Source organism: Bison bison, unplaced genomic scaffold (genome assembly GCF_000754665.1).
Source record: "Bison bison bison isolate TAMUID 2011002044 unplaced genomic scaffold, Bison_UMD1.0 scf7180017864181, whole genome shotgun sequence".
NCBI classification, from domain to species: domain Eukaryota; kingdom Metazoa; phylum Chordata; class Mammalia; order Artiodactyla; family Bovidae; genus Bison; species Bison bison.
This window is the reverse complement of record NW_011494753.1, coordinates 2,354,926-2,375,267: the sequence shown is the minus strand read 5'-3', so window position 1 is coordinate 2,375,267 and position 20,342 is coordinate 2,354,926. Positions and strand designations below refer to the sequence as shown.

The 20,342-nt window shown below is 41.3% G+C and overlaps 1 protein-coding gene across 1 annotated transcript in view; it reads left to right on the top strand.

Annotated features, from left to right (window-relative positions):
• TRPM1 (transient receptor potential cation channel, subfamily M, member 1) overlaps positions 1 to 18,768 on the top strand; it is a 116,811-nt gene extending 98,043 nt beyond the window's left edge. The window contains exons 23-29 of the mRNA XM_010843394.1: positions 179 to 430; positions 1,906 to 2,080; positions 3,656 to 3,676; positions 4,740 to 4,884; positions 6,560 to 6,762; positions 7,723 to 7,855; positions 17,511 to 18,768. Of these exons, the coding sequence (XP_010841696.1) occupies positions 179 to 430; positions 1,906 to 2,080; positions 3,656 to 3,676; positions 4,740 to 4,884; positions 6,560 to 6,762; positions 7,723 to 7,855; positions 17,511 to 18,768 (2,187 nt within the window). The remainder of the gene's footprint in view (positions 1 to 178; positions 431 to 1,905; positions 2,081 to 3,655; positions 3,677 to 4,739; positions 4,885 to 6,559; positions 6,763 to 7,722; positions 7,856 to 17,510) is intronic.
• The last annotated feature ends 1,574 nt before the right edge of the window (positions 18,769 to 20,342 follow it).

Sequence of the window (20,342 nt, the reverse complement as noted above, 5' to 3'; positions counted from 1 at the left end):
TTCACCCACATTGCAGGCAGATTCTTTACTGTCTGAGCCACTACGGTTCAGGGGAAGCCCCTGGAATGCTGCTCCAGCCCTCCATACCCAGGATTCTAAGGTGAAGCTTCTAAAACCACTCTCCCTGCTTTTGTTGTTGTTGTTGTTGTTGTTGTCATTGTTTGGCATTTCTTTTCAGATCCTCATGTCAGAACCGGGTAAACTAAGCCAGAAAATAAAAGTTTGGCTGCAGGAGTATTGGAACATCACAGACCTTGTGGCCATTTCCATGTTCATGATCGGAGCCATCCTTCGCCTCCAGAAGCAGCCTTACATGGGCTACGGCCGCGTGATCTACTGCGTGGACATCATCTTCTGGTACATCCGTGTCCTGGACATCTTTGGTGTCAACAAGTACCTGGGACCCTATGTGATGATGATCGGAAAGATGGTTAGTGCTGATGGCTCATGAAATGCAAGCACAGAGGCTGTTGGTTAGGACCTGGGGCCAGGCCTCAGGCATGACTCTGTGATGTTTCATTTGATCTTTCCCCAGCAATTGGTTTCTTACAGGAAATGTTCTTTGCTTTAAGCTCTTCTACATATTGATCACTTAATTAAATCCAGTTGACAAACAAGAGTTAAGGGCCTACTGTATGTACATATATTTCTGTCAATAACCCAATGGTTAATCTCCTAACATGTTGAAGAAGCCAGAGACAAACAAGTGGGTCCAGTCACTCCCCCACCGCAGCTCCAGACAGTTTTCAGATCACACACTCTAGACTGGAGTAACCTATAACTTGCTCAGTGCTCAGTCCTGGTTGACTGAAATACCATGGACTGTAGCCCACCAGGATACTCTGTCTGTGGAATTTTCCAGGCAAGAATACTGGAGTGGGTGGCCATTTCCTTCTCCAGGGTATCTTCTCAACCCAGGGATTGAATCTGCATCTCCTGCATTCCGCATCTCCTGCATTGTAGGCAGATTCTTCATTGAGTGGACACAGGCAATGCAGGTGATGAGGTCAAGACAAATCCATGGCAACATTTATCCAGAAGAGGCTATAAAATATGAAACTAAGAATGAACCATCCTTACATCACTTAAAATAGTCTCAGTGTTAGGACTGGTCCTAAAAGACAGGACATCTTTCAAGCTTAGGAATAACTCTGTATGGCAAGTGGTTTTGAGGGAAGGGACATATAGTCTAGGCAGTCCCAGTCAGGGCTCTCATCTTCAGGGATGTTCAAAATTAAGAATTACACAAAGCCAGTATCCATAGTAACCAGAGCATTACTCACTGTAACGACTCACCATTTGTATAATGAATGAACATTAGTACACACTCTCAACTCACCATCTTGTTATCCCCTTAGACATCTCCTCTTCTTACCCCTGAGTTTCTCTTACAAATTCCTGTTTTCCCATAATGGTTCCCTTTCTCTACTTGCAGTTGTAGTTACTAGAGGAATTTGTTTATGGGTAACAAGAGAGGAGGGGCTTCACTGGTGGCTCAGATGGTAGAGAAGCTGCCTGCAATGCTAGAGACCTGAGTTCGATCCCTGTGTGTTGGGAAGATCCTCTGGAGAAGGGAATGGCTACCCATTCAAGTATTCTTGCCTGAAGAATTCCATGGACAGAAAAGGCTGGTGGGGTCCAGTCTGTGGGGTCGCAAACAGTCAGAAATGACTGAGCAACTAACACACACACGAGAGGAGAAGAAAGATTGAGAGCAGGAGATGGGAATCGCAATATTCTAGAATAAGGTGTATGTGTTGCATGGAATACAAGAACTAGTAGCCCATGGAGGGGAGGGAGAGGGGGAAAGAAGCTTCCTCCATCCTAATTAAGCACTCATGAAGTCTCTGAGGGGAGCACACAGTAATGAACCAGGTGGACCTGGCCCATTTCTTCTCTCCTCAGATGATTGACATGCTGTATTTCGTGGTCATCATGCTAGTGGTGCTGATGAGTTTTGGAGTAGCCCGTCAAGCCATCTTGCATCCAGACGAGGAACCTTCTTGGAAACTGGCCCGGAACATCTTCTACATGCCCTACTGGATGATCTACGGGGAGGTGTTTGCAGACCAGATAGACCGTAAGAATAGAATTCATAGTAAGATTCTCTTCCCTGCTTCCCAAGGCAGATGATCAGTTCCAAATTAATGGAAGAGCCTGTGTTAATTTGGGAGTAAAGTATTTTTTATTCTGTCATAGGCATCCAATTATTTTATGAAGAAATCAGTGCAGATTATGAAATACAAATTTTTTGAGATGCCAATCTTCTACTCTGAGAACCATTCCCTGGAATTCTGAGACTCACATCCCTGGAGCACATTCTACACATGAATGTGGTCCCAATGCCAACATTCTAATTTTTCTTCAACCTAAATCTCTTTCTGCCCTGAGATAGAGCTTGTGGTGTTATTTCAGCCAAATGAGACAGTGAGCATGAAGGTGACTAGTGCCTTGCGTCATCCCGTTCTTCAGGCTTCACAACTCCTTGTCCATGTAGCTGTGCATCTCCTCCTCACTCCTGAGGTGCTATTTTTGTATTATCAACAGTAATATGGATGTTAGCAGAGGAGATGAGCTGCAATCTTACATGGATTTCTGGGGAATGCAGGCCCCAGCTCTGCCCAAGCTGAGTTGGTAGGTCACAGTGTCTCTTGTGTTGTAGGGAAGTGAAGTTCAAATGAGCTTACATGATTTCACCTGGACAGTTACTGCATTACCAGTGAACAAGTATCTTCAGACCCATATTCATATTCACACCACATATTTCGATTTGCATATTGTGTTCTGTCAAAAAGTGCCAGGTACAGTACCATGGCTACTACTTCCAGTAGAAGCAGAAGCTTCTTTAGAATAGAAGGTTTTGAACATCTTTGCATTGTAGGAGATGCAGGGTGGTTCAGTGTATCTTCACTAGGTGAGACTGATAACCAGTTCACACAAATGCCTTCCATCTACTGCATCTTGTCATGTGATTCAGACCACATTTTTATCACGATTATCTCAGAGTCAATTAGTGGATGTGTTTGTAGCTTGGTAAACCAGAACATGAAAATCTAATTTGGTTTCAAAAGAATATTAGCTTCAGTAAACATACATAAATGTGGAAAAAGTCCCTGGATCTAGACATAAGTTGTAATATTTTTTAATTAAATTGGGTAGAAACAGAAAATGAAGAGGCAAACTTGAGGTTATTTTCAGTAACAGTGGGAAATGTAGATTTTCAATTCTTGATCTCATTACTTCATAGTAATTTTGCATTTATTTGTGCTGACAAGGTATTTGGGTTGGCATACAGGGGATGTTTGATTGGTCAACCTATACGTTAAAATGATCATCTGTCAGTAGCCTCATGTCTTTTTCAAAGTCTTTTTAACTAGTGAGCTTTAGCTATTGCTTATGACATCATAAAATAAATATTCATGAAATATATATACATATATTTCCTAGAACTAATAATGTGCACAATTCTCCTAAGTAGATCACTGTTTCCAAGTGTAAATGTGTAATTCCCTTGAATACTTTGCATTTCTTGACAGCAAAACAATTCTTATATTACTCATCATTTGTTTGACATTTCTCTCAACTGTCTTATTTTCTTTTCTTCCTTCCTGTCAAAACTAAAAAAATAAAATGCTGCTATCCAATCACTCTATAGTCTACGCCATGGAAATTAATCGTAAGTTTACACATAATTGATGACTCTAGTCTATGGAATGTGTGTATTAATTAATCTCTTCCTCAGCTAATTACCCGGAGTTGTATGCTGGTTTCAAATACTTGTTTCCTGGTATCAGTGTTTTTTTTTTTAAATAGGAAGTGAAAAATAAGTAGACTGTGAATTCATGGATATTACTTCATTGACTATTAGGATCATCCTATCTTTTTCTTCGGAGAAGGCAGTGGCACCCCACTCCAGTACTCTTGCCTGGAAAATCCCATGGACAGAGGAGCCTGGAAGGCTGCAGTCCATGGAGTCGCAAAGAGTCGGACACGACTGAGCGACTTCACTTTCACTTTTCACTTTCATGCATTGGAGAAGGAAATGGCAACCCACTCCAGTGTTCTTGCCTGGAGAATCCCAGCGACGGGGGAGCCTGATGGGCGCCGTCTATGGGGTAGCACAGAGTCGGACACGACTGAAGTGACTTAGCAGCAGTAGCAGTATCTTTTTCTTCAGAAAATAAGTCCCATAGGATCAAAGTAGCATTTCAAATGAGCAGAGAGAAAAAAGATTCTTTTTCAAACAGAGCACAGAATAGTCAATTAATGAACTTGAGCCTAGAGAGGATACTTACCTCCTACCTCATAATAAAATCATTTTCAAAGTTCATGATCAAGAAGACAACATAAGTTAATATTACATAATTAGAAGACCCAATCACTTTCTAATGGTTAACAGTAAAAAAAAAAAAAAAACCATAAAGACAGATGTGTCTGCTTAAAGATGAAGAACACATTTTTTCATTATACATTTTCACTGTAGATTGAAAAACATAATGCAGAAATGAGAAAATATTTATAAATATGACAGGTTAAGAATGACTCACTCTGAGTGCAGAAATGAGTTTCTTATCTCCTTTGTATGAGTTGATATCTTTCACATGGAAAATTACTGCTTAGGAAATCAGAAAAAAATAATCACAGTAAAAAAGAAATAGGTCCTTTAATAGCATAGGTCAGTTATTAATCTTTCCATTCTATGTGAAAATCAAGCACAAAAAGACAAACTCTCATTTCAGCTCCTTGTGGTGACAACCAGTACGATGAAGAAGGCAAGCGGCTCCCCCCTTGCATCCCGGGTGCCTGGCTCACGCCTGCCATCATGGCCTGCTACCTGCTGGTGGCCAACATCCTGCTTGTGAACCTGCTCATCGCCGTTTTCAAGTGCGTGTCACAGCTGATGACATGTGCTTACTATTTACTACTTTACAGATTTTCAGTCTAATCTCAGAAACCTCTGAGGCTGCCTGGCGTTTACATGGAATCCACTAGGGCTTTCAAATGCATACAAATTTTTTTTTTGCAGTCTTTTTTGTTCAACCACAATCAGACTTCATGCATTCCTAAATAAAGAGTTGACACCTAAATATATTTAAATTCAATCTTAGTTTGTATTTTAACACTTTGGCATGAATTTTAATCTAATGAAAGTATTTCCTCAGATGAAAGTCTCTTGAGATAGAAAGATTTATCAAGTTGAGTCTTGAATTCATGATCAGAGGCACAAAAGCAAAGCTAATTTTATAGGCTGTGGCAATCATTGGATACTAACCTGAGCAAACTCCAGAAGATAGTGGAGGACAGGAAAACCTGGCATGCTGCAGTCCATGGGGTCACAAAGAGTCAGACATGACTTAGCCAATGAACAACCATGACAATTATTGTACAATTTTTTTACATGAAATATTTTTCTTATCATTTACTGAATAGAAGATAAAGTGACCTAGGAAAGAAATGGCTTAAAATTCACAGTCCAGTTTCTTGTAAAACTTGCCCCTGTTGGCATGATGCATTAAGGATGTGACCATGTTTAATAAATGTTGAAAAAAACTATTTTAGCTTCTAAGATGAAAAATATGAGACAAAAATCCCTCACAGAAATAGAGACTCTCAGAGCTGACCAAGGCACTGGAGAGAACATGGTTGCACTCCTGACTTGACAGATGAGAAAATGAAGGTTGACAGAGGTTAACTGGGTTTTCTAAGGACCCCGTGTAGACCACACACTTGATCAGGATTCCAACAATTCTAGGCTTACTGCCTTCTGCTGGAAGCTAAAAGAAGACAAAGATTGTACCAACCTAATATCCAAAATAATGCACCTTCAATCAAAATGTTCAATAATTAATGAACTCAGTTCCAAAAAACTGTAGTCAACTAGTTTTATGACTGAATTGAAAGTTTAAATACTTCAAAATGCTTAGTTGAATGGCTCATATCTTTAACTATATGAAATAAAATGTCCTGAGCAGTCAGTAGACTATGGTGTGGTTTTTCAACAGAGTAGGAGATAACAATCTCAATACCCTTCATTCTTAATTATTTATACAAGTAAAATGCCCTTCAATGTAGACAAGCCACACTGATAGATAAACCAAAAGGCAGGTCATCTAGAAGTCAGCCCTAATTCCTAGAATGGAACCAAAAGGCCATTTTATTGCATATTTTCAATTCAGTGTGAGTAACTCTAATTGTTCTGAGAAATCACAATCAAAAGTAATACAACTGCTTTACAACTTTGTGTTATTTTCTGCTAGACAGCAATGTGAATCAGCTACATATATACATCACATTGTAAAGCAATTATACTCCAATTTTTAAAATTAAAATAATTATTCTAGTGCTAAAAAAAGTAATACAACTTTGCAAATAGGTTCCTCTGTACCATTTTTCTAGATTCTACATATATGCATAAATACACAGTATTTGTTTTTCTTCCTGACTTATTTCATTCTGTATGACACACTCTAGGTCCAATATGATTATATTATATGACTTTTGTCACGATAAAATTTTTTTTTAAGTAATATAGCTAACTAAACCTGTATTCTTTTTAAAGCAATACCTTCTTTGAAGTGAAGTCAATATCTAACCAAGTGTGGAAATTCCAGCGTTATCAGCTAATTATGACATTTCATGACCGGCCTGTCCTGCCTCCACCAATGATCATTTTAAGCCACATCTATATTATCATCATGCGTCTCAGCCGTCGCTGCAGGAAGAAACGAGAAGGGGACCAAGACGAACAGGATCGTGGATTGAGTATGTGCAGCATTCTTCTGTTTCTATCCTGGGCGAGTTTCTAAAGAGAGTTACAGTTGGATACCTGTTAGTTTATTACTAATTAATATCACTGAAAGTCCACTCCTGAGGGGATGAAAAATTGAGAGAGTTCTTGAAAATAACTTTTCTCTATAAACCCATTGTTCCTTTCCAAATGTTTTACTGTGTTACACTTAAGGAGAATGGGAAAATATTCCTGCCACCTTGCCTCTATCCATAAAATATATGGAAAACATTTCTCAGAAAATCATGCTTGGTTTCACGTTCCAAATAGCAGCAATTTGAGTTGTGTTAAAAAGTGAGCTGTTTAGGTGTCATGCAACCCAGCAGACCCAGCCAGACGCTCTGTGCTTGAAATTTGAACTTCCAGTGAAAGGAACCAGTTGGGAGCTTGGGATTAGCAGATGCAAACTGGTATATATAGGATAGAAAAAACAATAAGATCCTACTGTAGAGCACAGGAAACTATATTTAATACCCTGTGATAAACCATAATAGAAAAGAATATGAAAAAAAATGTGTGTATAACTGAGTTACTCTGCTGTACAGCAGAAATTAACACAGTATTATAAATCAACTATACCTCAATACGCTGGAGGAGGGCATGGCAACCCACTCCAATATTCTTGCCGGGAGAATTCCCCGGACAGAGGAACCTGGCAGGTTACAGTCCATAGGATCGCAAAGAGTCAGACACGACTAAAGTGACTTAGCATGCATACCTCAATAAAAATTTTTATTAAAAGTGAGCCGTTCATCTCCAATGGAAAGATGATCACTGATATTACAAAGAGTCTTTGTGTGATAACCAGTCCAGGAGGTAGGGTGCTGCCTGCAAGGGATAGGGAAATGAGCTTGATTAAAGGTGGCCTGTGAAATTCACAAGGACGCACCTACCTGGCTGATGTCTCACATGGTAACCTCTTCTGCTTATGCTAGAGCTGTTTCTCAGCGACGAGGAGCTGAAGAGGCTGCACGAGTTTGAGGAGCAGTGCGTCCGGGAGCACTTCCAGGAGAAGGAGGACGAGCAGCAATCTTCCAGCGAGGAACGCATCCGTGTAACCTGCGAGAGGTGCACCTGGGGTGTGGCCACCGGGGGAGCGGGGCATCAGGGCAGAGGGGGACATCAAGTTCAATTTAACATTCACTTGCAGTTCTCCTGTTGACCCAACTTTGGCTTTTGAATGCGTTTCCCTCCCTGAAATAGTGTGAATGTTTCAAATGATACTTATACATTGTATAAGAAGTGAACGATGACATTTATCGCAAATATCCCAGGCCAAAACCAAACCAAAACAAACAAAACTGTGACAGTTCCCCAACCTCAAAGTGGGTGCCTTTACAATGCAATACATGGGGAGAACCTTCAGCTGCAGTGCCGTGCAACTGCTGGGGACGTTTCTCCCCGCCCTTGACATATGTGCCAAGGGTGGTCTGTCCCCAGCTTGACCTCCTCATCCTGACTAGTGCCCTCCTTGCTCCTTCCCATCACCTTTCCACCCTCAGGGAACAGAGGTACAGGAAAGGCAAAGTCATCTGTCCTGGCTACCCATCGAGATCACCATCATTGCTTACAAGCTACATGAACTGATTGCCTGTGCTTGGGAGTCAGTCAATTAGCAGAGGAAGGCAGGTCTGGGAGGGACAGAGAGGGACTTGTTCCATGCTTTGTAGCATTGCGTTTCCTGCAGCTGCACACCACAGAGCAACTAGCAAAGGTGGACAAGAACAATCAACCCACACTACGGACTTTTTTTTTTTTTTTTCGCATTTTATAGTCTTTGAGAACCTTGATCACTTCATAAAAGCAACTGAAGCTTGTTAAAGTGCATGAGAATTGATAAGACATTGTTCCAAAGACTTTAATGGACAATGTCCGTAGAAGGATGAGCATAGCAAGGGAGCCATGCCTAAGGGGATTCTGGAGCATCATTCTTTTTAAATTTTATTTATTTATTTTATTTTGGCTGTAACAGGTCTTAGTTGCAGCACTGGGGAGCTTCGATCTTCATTGCAGCATGCAGGATCTTTAGCTGCAGCACGAGAACTCTTAATCAAGGCACGTGGGATCTAGTTCCCTGACGAGGGATCAAACCTGGGCCCCTTTCGTTGTGAGTGCAGAGTTTTAGCCACTGGACCACTGGGGAAGTCCCCTTCTACCCTGGAGTCTTGAGCATTTAAGTTTTCTGAAACCATGTATTTCATGTCTGATATACATGTGTATACCAAGAAACTTAAAAACATGGTACGATGTCAAAAGAATATGTCAGCACATAGTTCCCAATCAGGGGCCCTAGCAATTACAAGAGAATACATGATACACAATGAAGTCTTCCTGGTGTGTGTTTAGGCCACCGACTCTGCCCCAGGCCACAGGAGGGATGGTGCCCCAGGCAGCTGCAGGGCTCTGTCCCCTCCCGACTCATACACCTAGTCACCTTGTATTAATAATTCTACCAGCCAAACTCAAGGGTTATCTACACCAACTTTTGGCCTTAATACTTTTCAATAAAACTTTGAGACACTTCTTTGCTGTTTTACTGGTAATTACTAACCTTTCAAGATTATAAAAAATGGTTTCTGTATGAGAAGGATAAGGTGCCTCATCTTATAACCTAATTTCCACGTTTTAGTTATACGTTAACTTGACTGTAATCACAGGCAGTGATTTACCATGGAAACAGTGCTCTTTCACCCTGCCTGGCCCCCTCTCCCTTTCCCAGCATTGTTTGGATTTTTACCATTCTTGGATCAAGGCTCCAGGAATGTGATTATCAGGTTGCTGCCAAATTGCGTTTTCCTCCTGGGGCTCCTCGCACACGTAAGAGGAATGAAAGTGTGCTGGGGCTGGTGGCAGGGGGTGGGGAGATAGTAAAAACACAATGCTTTCCATTTCCCTTGGCTGTGTTCTCAGGGTGACGGGAGCACATTCCTGCCCCTCCACTTCCCTTTGTTGACGCTTTCTTGGCTGAATCACAGGTAGACGCCAGAGACAGAAAGAGGAGGGGGTCCAGGAGAAAGTGGCTTTCCTTCACCCTTAACCAGGACTGGGGAGCATTGGGTGGGGAGAGGATCTCTGTGAAGGTCTTGGGTTTCCTGTCGGCTTAACGGGAAATTAGCAATTGATCTTTTGGTATCCTCTTCCCAAGTACCAGGAAAAGAAGATGCTGGTAAGAAAGATGCTTCTAATAAAGACATAACAAAGAGAAACAAGACAGTAACTGCAAAAAGACCTGAAAGAATGATCAGTCTTAGAAAAGAGGTGGTGATTCCTCTGATGGAGAGTATGCTGTCCACATAGGAGTGGGGAAGGTGGGGGAAGAGCTTACCTGAAAGTCTTAATCTTATAAATTCATAAGAGTCAAGGATGCTTAGATGATAGAAGAGGGGTGAGATGAAGTGGTGGAGTTTCAGTGTGCCTGGTAAATGACAATCTCACTCCTTATGTGACTTTGAAAGCCAAATCAGAGGTCATTGTAGACATTGGACTGAGATTAAAAACATCAGCTTTATTAGTAATACATTTTGTGCTAGAGGATGTGGATCAGGTCTTGCCAAATACACACTCCTGTCCCCACCCAGGCACAGGCAGCTCCAGGAGCCCATAGCCCCCGCTGCCTTCTCCCCTGCTAAGCTTATTCCATGACCCTGACAAAATGAGAACCCACACTCCCGCAGGCAGCGGGCTCCCAAAGAGAGAGAGAGAGAAAGAAGCACACTCATGTCCTTGTCCCCACTCCAGAAAATCAGTTTTTGTCAAGAGTAAATGAAAGGCTAGAGAGAGGCCAAGAGTTTTATATGAATGGAAAATTCAGACATGTAAGAAAGCAGCAGTAGGAATGGGGAGAAAGAATGACCCAGCAACATTAAAGACTTGAAGCCAGAGGGAATATCCGAGTTCATCTTGAGGGGAAATACGGTAGGAATGCCATATTCCTGCCAATAAAACCAAGAGATTTCCTGGTGGCAATAATGACAACCCAGTTGTGACTCTTTATTGTGTCAAGTCAGTGTGGCTCCATGCCTCTCAACCTGATGGCAAGGATGCAGAAAGTGAATGATGCTTGAGGTACAGCAAAAGGGAGGCCGATGGGGGCCTGGGCTGCTGAGAACCAGTCAGTGCGGGTACCATGGTGATGTCAGGGTTCACAAATGGCAGCAAAACATATTACATCACCTCCAGCCCTGTTTATCCCTGCCCAGCCCTGGAGTCCTGGTCATGATGGATGAAGGCTTAGGGACTGTCACTGCTATGTTGGAAGTAAGGGAGAGACAATCTAGGATATCAATAAGAGCTTCAATGAGGGCCTGACCAGAGTCTGGCCAGAGCAGAGAACAGAGTCAGGAAAGGTTAATGATTTAGATGACCTGAATTCTAGAATCCAAGGAGCTTTGAGGTCTGCCTGGCCAAGTTGCTGTGTATAAATGATGTGGCATGGAGGCAGAATCCCAGACAACTTAATATTCTTCAGCGATTACTAAGTCTTTTGCTGACTGAAAAGAATGAATACAGAAGATTGAAGACTCAAGTATTGTTCTTTGTTTAGTCTTTCACATATAAAAACTCCATAAGTAAGCACAACCAGGTGCCACCCTGGGTGTTCTCCCTACAATTACTAAACCTAAAAGGCAGCCCCATACGAAGAAGCAGATGGGAATTAAAATAGCTGAATTTCGCCTGGATGAGACAACTCTATGATCTATAGACCTGGAATGAAATGACAGTGTAGGAATAGTCTTAGAACTCAACATAGATGACCATGCAATCTTGAAACATGGGTCTTGTCAAGTAGGAACCGGACCTGGTTGCTCCACTAACATTATATTTTTATGTTACCTTTTAACTCTATCATTAAGGAAACATACCCATATAATTTGTGAGATGCCTTGCAGGTAAAGGGTGATTGTTTCACATAAAAAAATGACTGTACAGAAAATGAGTTTTAATAACTGGCTTACTACAGAGCTCCCAATGTCTGTGTTCTGTCCTTTGCAAAGACACACAGGACTCTTACCATGAGAACATGAATTTGGACCTCATATTTTTTAATTTATTTTTATTTTTAATTGGAGGATAATTGCTTTACAATGTTGTGCTGGTTTCTGCTGTAGAGCAAAGTGAATCAGTTATAAGTAAACATATATCCCCTCCCTCTTGAGCCTCCCTCCCACCTCCCATCCCACCCCACTAGGCCATCACAGAGCACCAGGCTGAACTCCCTGTGCTATACAGCTGCTTCTCACTAGCCTGGACATTATATTTAATAGATAAGAGTCTATGAAAGTCAATAGTTATGCCCTACTTAGGTATATATTCTGTTGGTGCATGCTAAGTCGTTTCAGTCAAGTCTGACTCTTTTTGACCCCATGGACTGTAGCCCTCCAGGCTCCTCTGTCCATGGGATTCTCCAGGCATGAATACTGGAATGGGTTGCCGTTTCCTTCTCCAGGGGATCTTGACCCAGGGATTGAACCTGCATCTCTTATGTCTCTTGCATTGGCAGGTGGATTCTTTACCACTAGTGCCACCTGGGAAGCCCAAGTTACTACAAAAGTTCCACTGATTTATAGATTGTTGTGCCTATTATGTGAATGGAATGGAAAACATTATTCACAGAACCTTAACAAAAATGCATTTTGGTTAAACTGCTTTCAGGTTTAGTGGTATAAGATTCAAATTTAAATCCTCTAGGTATTAGATATACTGAGATACGGACAAAAATATTTGAAGATCTGTAACCATTATGACCAACCTAGATAGCATATTTAAAAGCAGAGACATTACTTTGCCAACAAAGGTCCGTCTACTCAAGGCTATGGTTTTTCCAGTAGTCATGTATGGATGTGAGAGTTGGACGGTGAAGAAAGCTGAGCGCCGAAGAATTGATGCTTTTGAACTGTGGTGTTGGAGAAGACTCTTGAGAGTCCCTTGGACTGCAAGGAGATCCAATCAATCCATCCTAAAGGAGATCAGTCCTGGGTGTTCACTGGAAGGACTGATGTTGAAGCTGAAACTCCAATACTTTGGCCACCTGATGTGAAGAGCTGACTCATTGGAAAAGACCCTAATGCTGGGAAGGATTGGGGGCAGGAGGAGAAGGGGACAACAGAGGATGAGATGGCTGGATGGCATCACTGAATAGATGGATGTGAATTTGAGTGAACTCCGGGAGTTGGTGATGGATTGGGAGGCCTGGAGTGCTGCGATTCATGGGGTTGCAAAGAGTCGGACACGACTGAGCGACTGAACTGAAATGAACTGAACTGAACCACCTCTACCCATATGGTCATGTCATTCTATACCTGTTCAGCACCTAGAGTTCAGGGAATCCTTTCACTGAAAGTTTTTAAAACTAAACTGAAAGTACAACTCACAGAAAGCATCTATAAAAGAAAAGAAAAAGTGATAGACTGGATTTCATCAAAAGAAAAAACTTTTGCTCTACAAAGACACTGCTATGACAATGAAAAACGAGGCACAGACTGGGAGAAAACACATGCAAATCACATATCTGCTGTAGGGCTAGTGTACAGGATATCTAAAGAACTCTCAAAACTCAATAATAAGGGGGAAATGATCCAGTGAAAAATGGGTCAGCAACTTCCCTGGTAGTCCAGTGGTTAAGAAATCGCAATTCTAATGCAGGGGGTGCAGGGATCTTGCATGCCACAAACAAGACCTGGTGCAGCCAAATAAATAAATAAACATTAAAAAAAAAAAGAACTGTACACCAAAAGAAAAAGTAATCAACTAACTGTATGATAGCTTTAAACAGAAAACATGACCTTAGAAATATGACATTATTGGAAATATGTCTTCGAGAGGAAATCGACTTTATTTCATGGGTAGGCCATGGACCTAGAACAGTTTTTTGTTCTGTGCTGAAAAGAAAACAGAATTAAGATGTCAAAAGTCAGGAAAGTCCGTATCTCACTGTGAGTTCTGTTATAAACGATGGATTTTTCTTATATGTTTTCCTGCCATTCAGTGTGTAGAGATGGGACCCTTTCCCAGTGATTTCCTCCATCCCTTCTCTTTCCCCTCCTGAAATGGAAACCCCTCCCTTGATTTCCATATATGGATGTCAAGATTTGTGAAACACACTTAAGTCATCATGTTACAAAAGTTACAAGTCAAGGCTGGAAGGGGAAATAGTTTTCCAAGTGTCCTTTCTGTTAAATCATTTCAGAGAGAAGTGAATGTCACCTGGTTCTTTCTTCCTTCTTTCACACATGCTCTAAAAACTCAATACAACTTCCCTTGATTTGGCATAAAATGTGCCATCTCCATACTGTAGCTATTTAAAAATGAGCTTGAAATAACATTCTATTTAGTTACTTTTTTATTGGAGTATAGTTGCTATACAACGTTGCATTAGTTTCTGCTGTACAGAAAAGTGCATCAGCTCTATGTATACACATATCACCTCTTTTCTGGATTTCCTTCCCATTTAGGTCACTGCAGAGCCTGAGTAGAGTGCCCTGAGCTGTACAGTAGGTTCTTGACAGTTATCTATTTTGAAATAATATTCTTAAATCACATCTTGAAGCTTTGTTTCCTCCACAGCTTCAGTTAAGGGAGTGGCTACAGTAGGGATGGGGCATTTCTGAGACACCTAAAGAGGCGTCCTACACACAGCGGGGTTATCCATCACAGGGGAGGAGGGATGGTTAGGGAGATGTCAGGTGACAGAATCAGATGAGTCTGAGGTCTCCTTTTTCTGAGTGGCTGATGATGCTGTCTTCTGGATTAGGTCACACAAGGGATAAGTCAGGCAGAGAATTAGAAAAGATTTGAGAAGATACTTATCTCTATTTTACCGGCTTATTTATTTTTAAAAGTTTGCACAGCTGCTTTATCTCAAAACTCTGTGTTTGTTCAAGGACCTCAAGTCTGTTCCAGAAGCAATATGGTTTCTAACACAAAAAGAATGAATCCTCGTGGCAATGGATTTGAAGGGCGTGAGAAGACATGACATTTAACAGAGACAATTAAGTTGGACTTGAAGTCATGGAAAATTAGGAGTGAAAAGTTCTTATTGGTCCCTGAAATGCAGGAGGAGAGAGAACCCTTAGAAACTGTAGTTGGGTTCCCTATGGTTGTTGTAGTTGTTTAGTCACTAAGTTGTGTCCAACTCTTTGCCACCTCATGGATTGTAGCCCACCAGGCTCCTCTGTCCATGGGATTTCCCAGGCAAGAATACTGAAGTGAGTAGCCATTTTCTTCTCTAGGGGATCTTTCTGACCCAGGGATGGAACCCACGTCTCCTGCTTGGCAGGTGGGTTCTTTACCACTGAGTCACCAGGGAAGCCCAATGGTAGGGAAGCTTGGTTGTTTTTTTTTTTTTAATATTTATTTGTTGATTTATTTATTTATTGAACCATAGTTGATTCACAATGCTGTGTTAGTTTCAAGTGTACAGCAAAACGATTCAGCTATATGTGTGTATATATATATATATATATATTCAGATTCTTTTCCTATAGAGATTATTACAAAGTATTGAGTAGAGTTCCTGGTGTTACACAGTAGGTCTATCTTGATCATCTATTTCATATACACTAGTGTGTGTATGTTAATCCCCGTAGGGAAGCTTCTAAAGGAGGAAGTCACATCTCCTCATACATGGTGAATTTGGTGAAATTGGTCCTCCTGGTGGCAAACTTCCAGGAAGCCAGATCCTTCCTGCTCAAACGATGTGGTTTCCTAAGGGGCATAAAAATAGTCCTCTCCCTATGAAAAGAATTAAGAATAGAATCCAAGGACCCTCCCACACATGAGAGCACAGCTGTTCAATGCAGCCAACAGAAGTAGAACCTTAGCAGGTTTTAGTTCAGGCAACATTATGAACTAAACACAGGCTATTGCCTGATCATCTAAGAATTAAAAGAAAATTCAAAAGCAGATATTTATAATCTGCCATGATCTTCCTTACAATCCCATAAGGGAATACCAATTATTAAATATAGTTAACAATTTAAGTTCATTGGTATTTCTCAGATAGCTAAATGACTACTTGTCCCTGAAGTAAAATATCTGATAATCTGAACTTAATTATTTTTGCATTAAAAAATTATTTCATTGAAGTATAACTGATTTATAATATTGTATTAATTTCTGCTTCAAAGTGATTTACTTATATACATATATATATTATTTTTCATATTCTTTTCCATTATGGCTTACCCAGGATATTGAATATAATTCTCCGTGCTATACAGTAGGACCTTAATTATACATTCTACATATACTAGTTTGCATCTGTTAATCAGAAACTCCCAAACCTTCCCTCCCACTCTCCTTCCCCCTTGGCATCCACGAGATCTGCTAAGTCTATGAGTCTGTTTCCATTTCATAGATAGGTTCATTTGTGTCATATTTTAGATGACACATATAAGTGATATCATTTGGTATTTGTCTTTCTCCATATGACTCAGTTCACTTAGTCTGATATTCTCTAAGTCCATCCACGTTGCTGCAAATGCCATTATTTCATTCTCTTTTATGGCTGAGTAATTCATCTTCTTTATCCATTCATCTGTTGATGGACACTTAGGTTGCTTTCATGTCCTGGCTATTTTAGTGCTGCTATAAACACAGGAGTTCCTGTATATTTTCGAATTATGGTTTTCTCTGGATATATGCCCAGGAGTGGGATTGCGAGGTTATATTGCAACTCTAGTTTTAGTTTCTTAAGGAACCTCCATACTCTTTTCCATAGTGGCTGCACCAACTTACATTCCCATTGACAGTGTAGGAAGTTTCCTTTTCTCCACACCCCTCTACAGCATTTGTTATTTGTATACTTTTTGATGAGGGATATTCTGTCTGGTGTAAGGTGATAGATAGCTCATTGTAGTTTTGATTTGCATTCCTCTAATACTTTGTGATGAACCTAAACTTAACTATTAACAATGTATTTTCTGAATCCCCTGAATTTCAAATAAGGATTTGAATGTATTTATTTTGTCATTGTAACCATTCCTTGCTGACAGCTATACTCAAATCTCACGAACCTAAGTGCTAGTGTCTTCCTTTATCATCAGAGGCAGTGTGATGTGCCAGCTTAGACAGCAGAGCTGGAGCTCATGCTGGAGCCCCAGTGTTTGCCTGCTGTGCATCCTTAGGCAGATTACTTACCCTCTCCTTGACTCTATTTCCTCATGGGTAAAATGTTGTTGTTCTTCAGTCACTAACACTTCAGTGACCCAATGGACTGCAGCTGCTAGACTCCTCTGTCCATGGGATTTCCCAGATAAGAATACTAGTGTGGGTTGCCATTTCCTTCTCCATGGAATCTTCCCAACCCAAAGATCCAATCTGTGTCTTTCTACACTGTCAGGCAGGTTCTTTACCACTGAGCCACCTGGGAAGCCCCATCAATAAAATGGGGGTGTTGAAAAGACTGCCTGCCTCATAGGGCTGCTGTGAGATTAAACAAGCCTAGAGTAGGACCTTGGTGAGTATGTATTAATACATATATAAGGTACTTGGTGTGATGAATGGTAAAGAGCACCGTATGTGTTAACTGTACTTCTGTTGTTTCCTGATGTTCCTCAGGGTAATTTTAGGTGGTTATATTAGGAGTGTGTGACGTTTAAAAATATGCCTGAGTCCCATGATTCCCCAAAGCCTGAAAAAATCATACAACAACAATAACGTTAATTTTTGGTTTTAATCTTTAGTTCATCTCGGTGTAATACACCTTTCCCTTTGTATTCACTAGAGTTGAAAACATGTCAATGAGGTTGGAGGAAATCAACGAAAGAGAAAACTTTATGAAAACTTCCCTACAGACTGTGGACCTTCGCCTCTCCCAACTGGAAGAACTATCTAACAGAATGGTGAATGCGCTGGAAAACCTGGCGGGAATCGACAAGTCTGACCTGATACAGACGCGGTCCCGGGCCTCCTCGGAGTGTGATGCCACGTTCCTTCTCAGGCGGAGCAGCATCAGCAGCGCCGATGGCTACAGCCTGTATAGGTACCATTTTAACGGGGACGAGCTGTTGTATGAGGATACTTCCTTCTGCATGCCGCCGGGGGCAGCGTCCAGGAAAAAAGCCGGTTCCTTCCGTGGGAAGGAAGAGAAGGACCAAAGGACGTACCTGGCCCCAGAGCGCCAGGGCAGCCTTCGCTTGCCACCCAGTACTGGTGCGCCAGCATCCCCAGACCGAGGTCAGCTTGCCTCCGACAACTGCAAGAGCAGCTCGGAACCGAAGTCAGGTCCAGATACTGGGATTTCAGCTGAAAATGATGAAAGGCAGGTAGACACTAAAAAAGAAGAAATGACTTCCCCAAGTTTAAGTCAAACAGATGCTATACATGGAGAAGACAAGTCGGATTTTCAAAAAAGCACTCAGCTGACAGTGGAAACCACAAAGGTAGAAAGCACCATTTCTTATCCCTTGGAAGAAACAAAGACAAGCCACTATTACCCTGATGAGACGTTCAGCGCTTGTGAAACTCTAAAGTCCAGAAGCTTTGTGTATTCCCGGGGAAGAAAGGTGGTTGGTGGGGCTAACAACTGGGGTACAGCCGGGGACCCAACATGCCCCTCAACTGTTCAGCAGTGGACCACGGAATGGAAGTATGAAGTTCAAAAGATTATGCGATCTCGGAGCACGGAAATACCTTCCTTTGCATCCGAAGCTGCACTGCAGGCTGAGCATTGTGGACATTTCACAGACAAGGAAGATGAAAACTGTGTTTTTAAAACAGCCCCTCAGATCTCTCGCTTGTCTGTTACTGACAGAACTGACAAGGAAAACTTACTGTCTGTGAAAACACACCAAACTTTGGGATTCCCATCTTCAAGGTCAAAAAGTTTACATGGCCGTCCTAGGAGTGTGAAAGCCCTCCAGGGCAACTTACACAGACCTGGACATGCCAGCAGTGTAAGTAACTTAGTAGTTGTGTCCGGAATTACAATGGAAGACCCCAAGGTTCAGCAAGAGAAGACTTCCTCAGAAACAGAGTGCTAATGTATTTTGTTTCTTTGGTTTTTACATCAGAACCACAGATGAGTTCCATCTTGGTCATCTAAACATCATCAGTTTCTGAAAACATTTTCATTAGAGATCTTTGACCATTAATTTAATTTACATTTTGATTAATTTAAAATGTAAAGGCACTAAACTTTAAGTAATAGTTTGGTAGCATATGTTAGTAAACTTTGTTCTTTTTTAAGTTGGAGTAGGGTCAAGAAAAGTGAAGACTCCAATTGCTTAATCAATAGGCAAGAGCCTATGATCTCTTTGGGGCTTCCCAGGTGGCTCAGAGGTAAAGAATCCACCTGCCACTGTAGGAGACCCAGGTTCAATCCATGGGCCGGGAAGATCCCCTGGAGAAGGAAATGACAACCCACTCCTGTATTCCTGCCTGGGAAATCCCATGGACAGAGGAGCCTGGGGGCTGCAGTCCTCGGGGGTCACAAAAGAGTCCGACATGACATAGCGCCTAAACAGCAATTACAACAATCTCTGTTTCTGAGGACCAAAAACAGCCAAAGACATGCTTTTGGGTGTCACCAATAGTTTATTTAAGGGAGTAAGCAGCTATGTGAGAAAGGGAAATGAAAGAAAAAGCAAACATGAGAAAAGGAGGGGTGGAAGAGAAAACAAACTAAGAGGTGCAAGAAGGGAGGACTGGAAAGGGGACTTAAGTATCATATCTTCTTTATGGGTTTTTGTTTTATGTTTTCATGTTTTAAAATTACACAATAAGAAAAAAAGGCCACGATTATATCAGAGGTCACACTGTAATAGGGTAAGGTGACCAATAGTTTTGTTAATGTGTAAAAATTGTGTCCCATATGAATCTTCTTGTTGTCATATAGTCCTGGATGCCAAATACAAATTAATTGTACTTCTGTCTATTGCAATGGTCTGTGTAAAGCTGTGGCTAAAATCTAAAGGATCCATGTTCGAGGTGGGAGTTCTCAAGAGTGTCAAAGATGAGTCACAGCTAAAAACAAAAGGTGAGGCTCAATTTGGAATTTCAGACATAACATTGCCATAAAGTGGCAAAGAGTTGGGGAGAGAGGTAGAGAGAGAGACACAGTGCCGTTGTGCTAAAAATACTGATCAGAGAGACTCTGGAGGCTAAAGAGGTTCATGTGCAGATCAGAATCCCTGAACTGGGCTGGATTTACCAGAAAGCACTGCTACACCATTGCATGGATGATGGGACTTTGACATTTAATAAATGATAACATTTATTTGATAAATGATAACATTTATTTAATAAATAAAACAACTGCTTATCTATTGCTACATCAAGACTGTTCAATCAATCCTGTTCCCTGTGTTATTTGACCCAAGGATAAACCCATTCTATTTGGCCTCATTCCTAATTCTTTGCTTTGGATGCCCAGAAAACTTTCAGCCCTTTCAGTTCAGTTCAGTTCAGTTCAGTCTCCAGTGTTGGAGTTTCAGCTTCAGCATCAGTCCTTCAAATGAATATTCAGGACTGATTTCCTTTAGTATGGATTGGTTGGATCTCCTTGCAGTCCAAGGGACTCTCAAGAGTCTTCTCCAACACCATAGTTCAAAAGCAT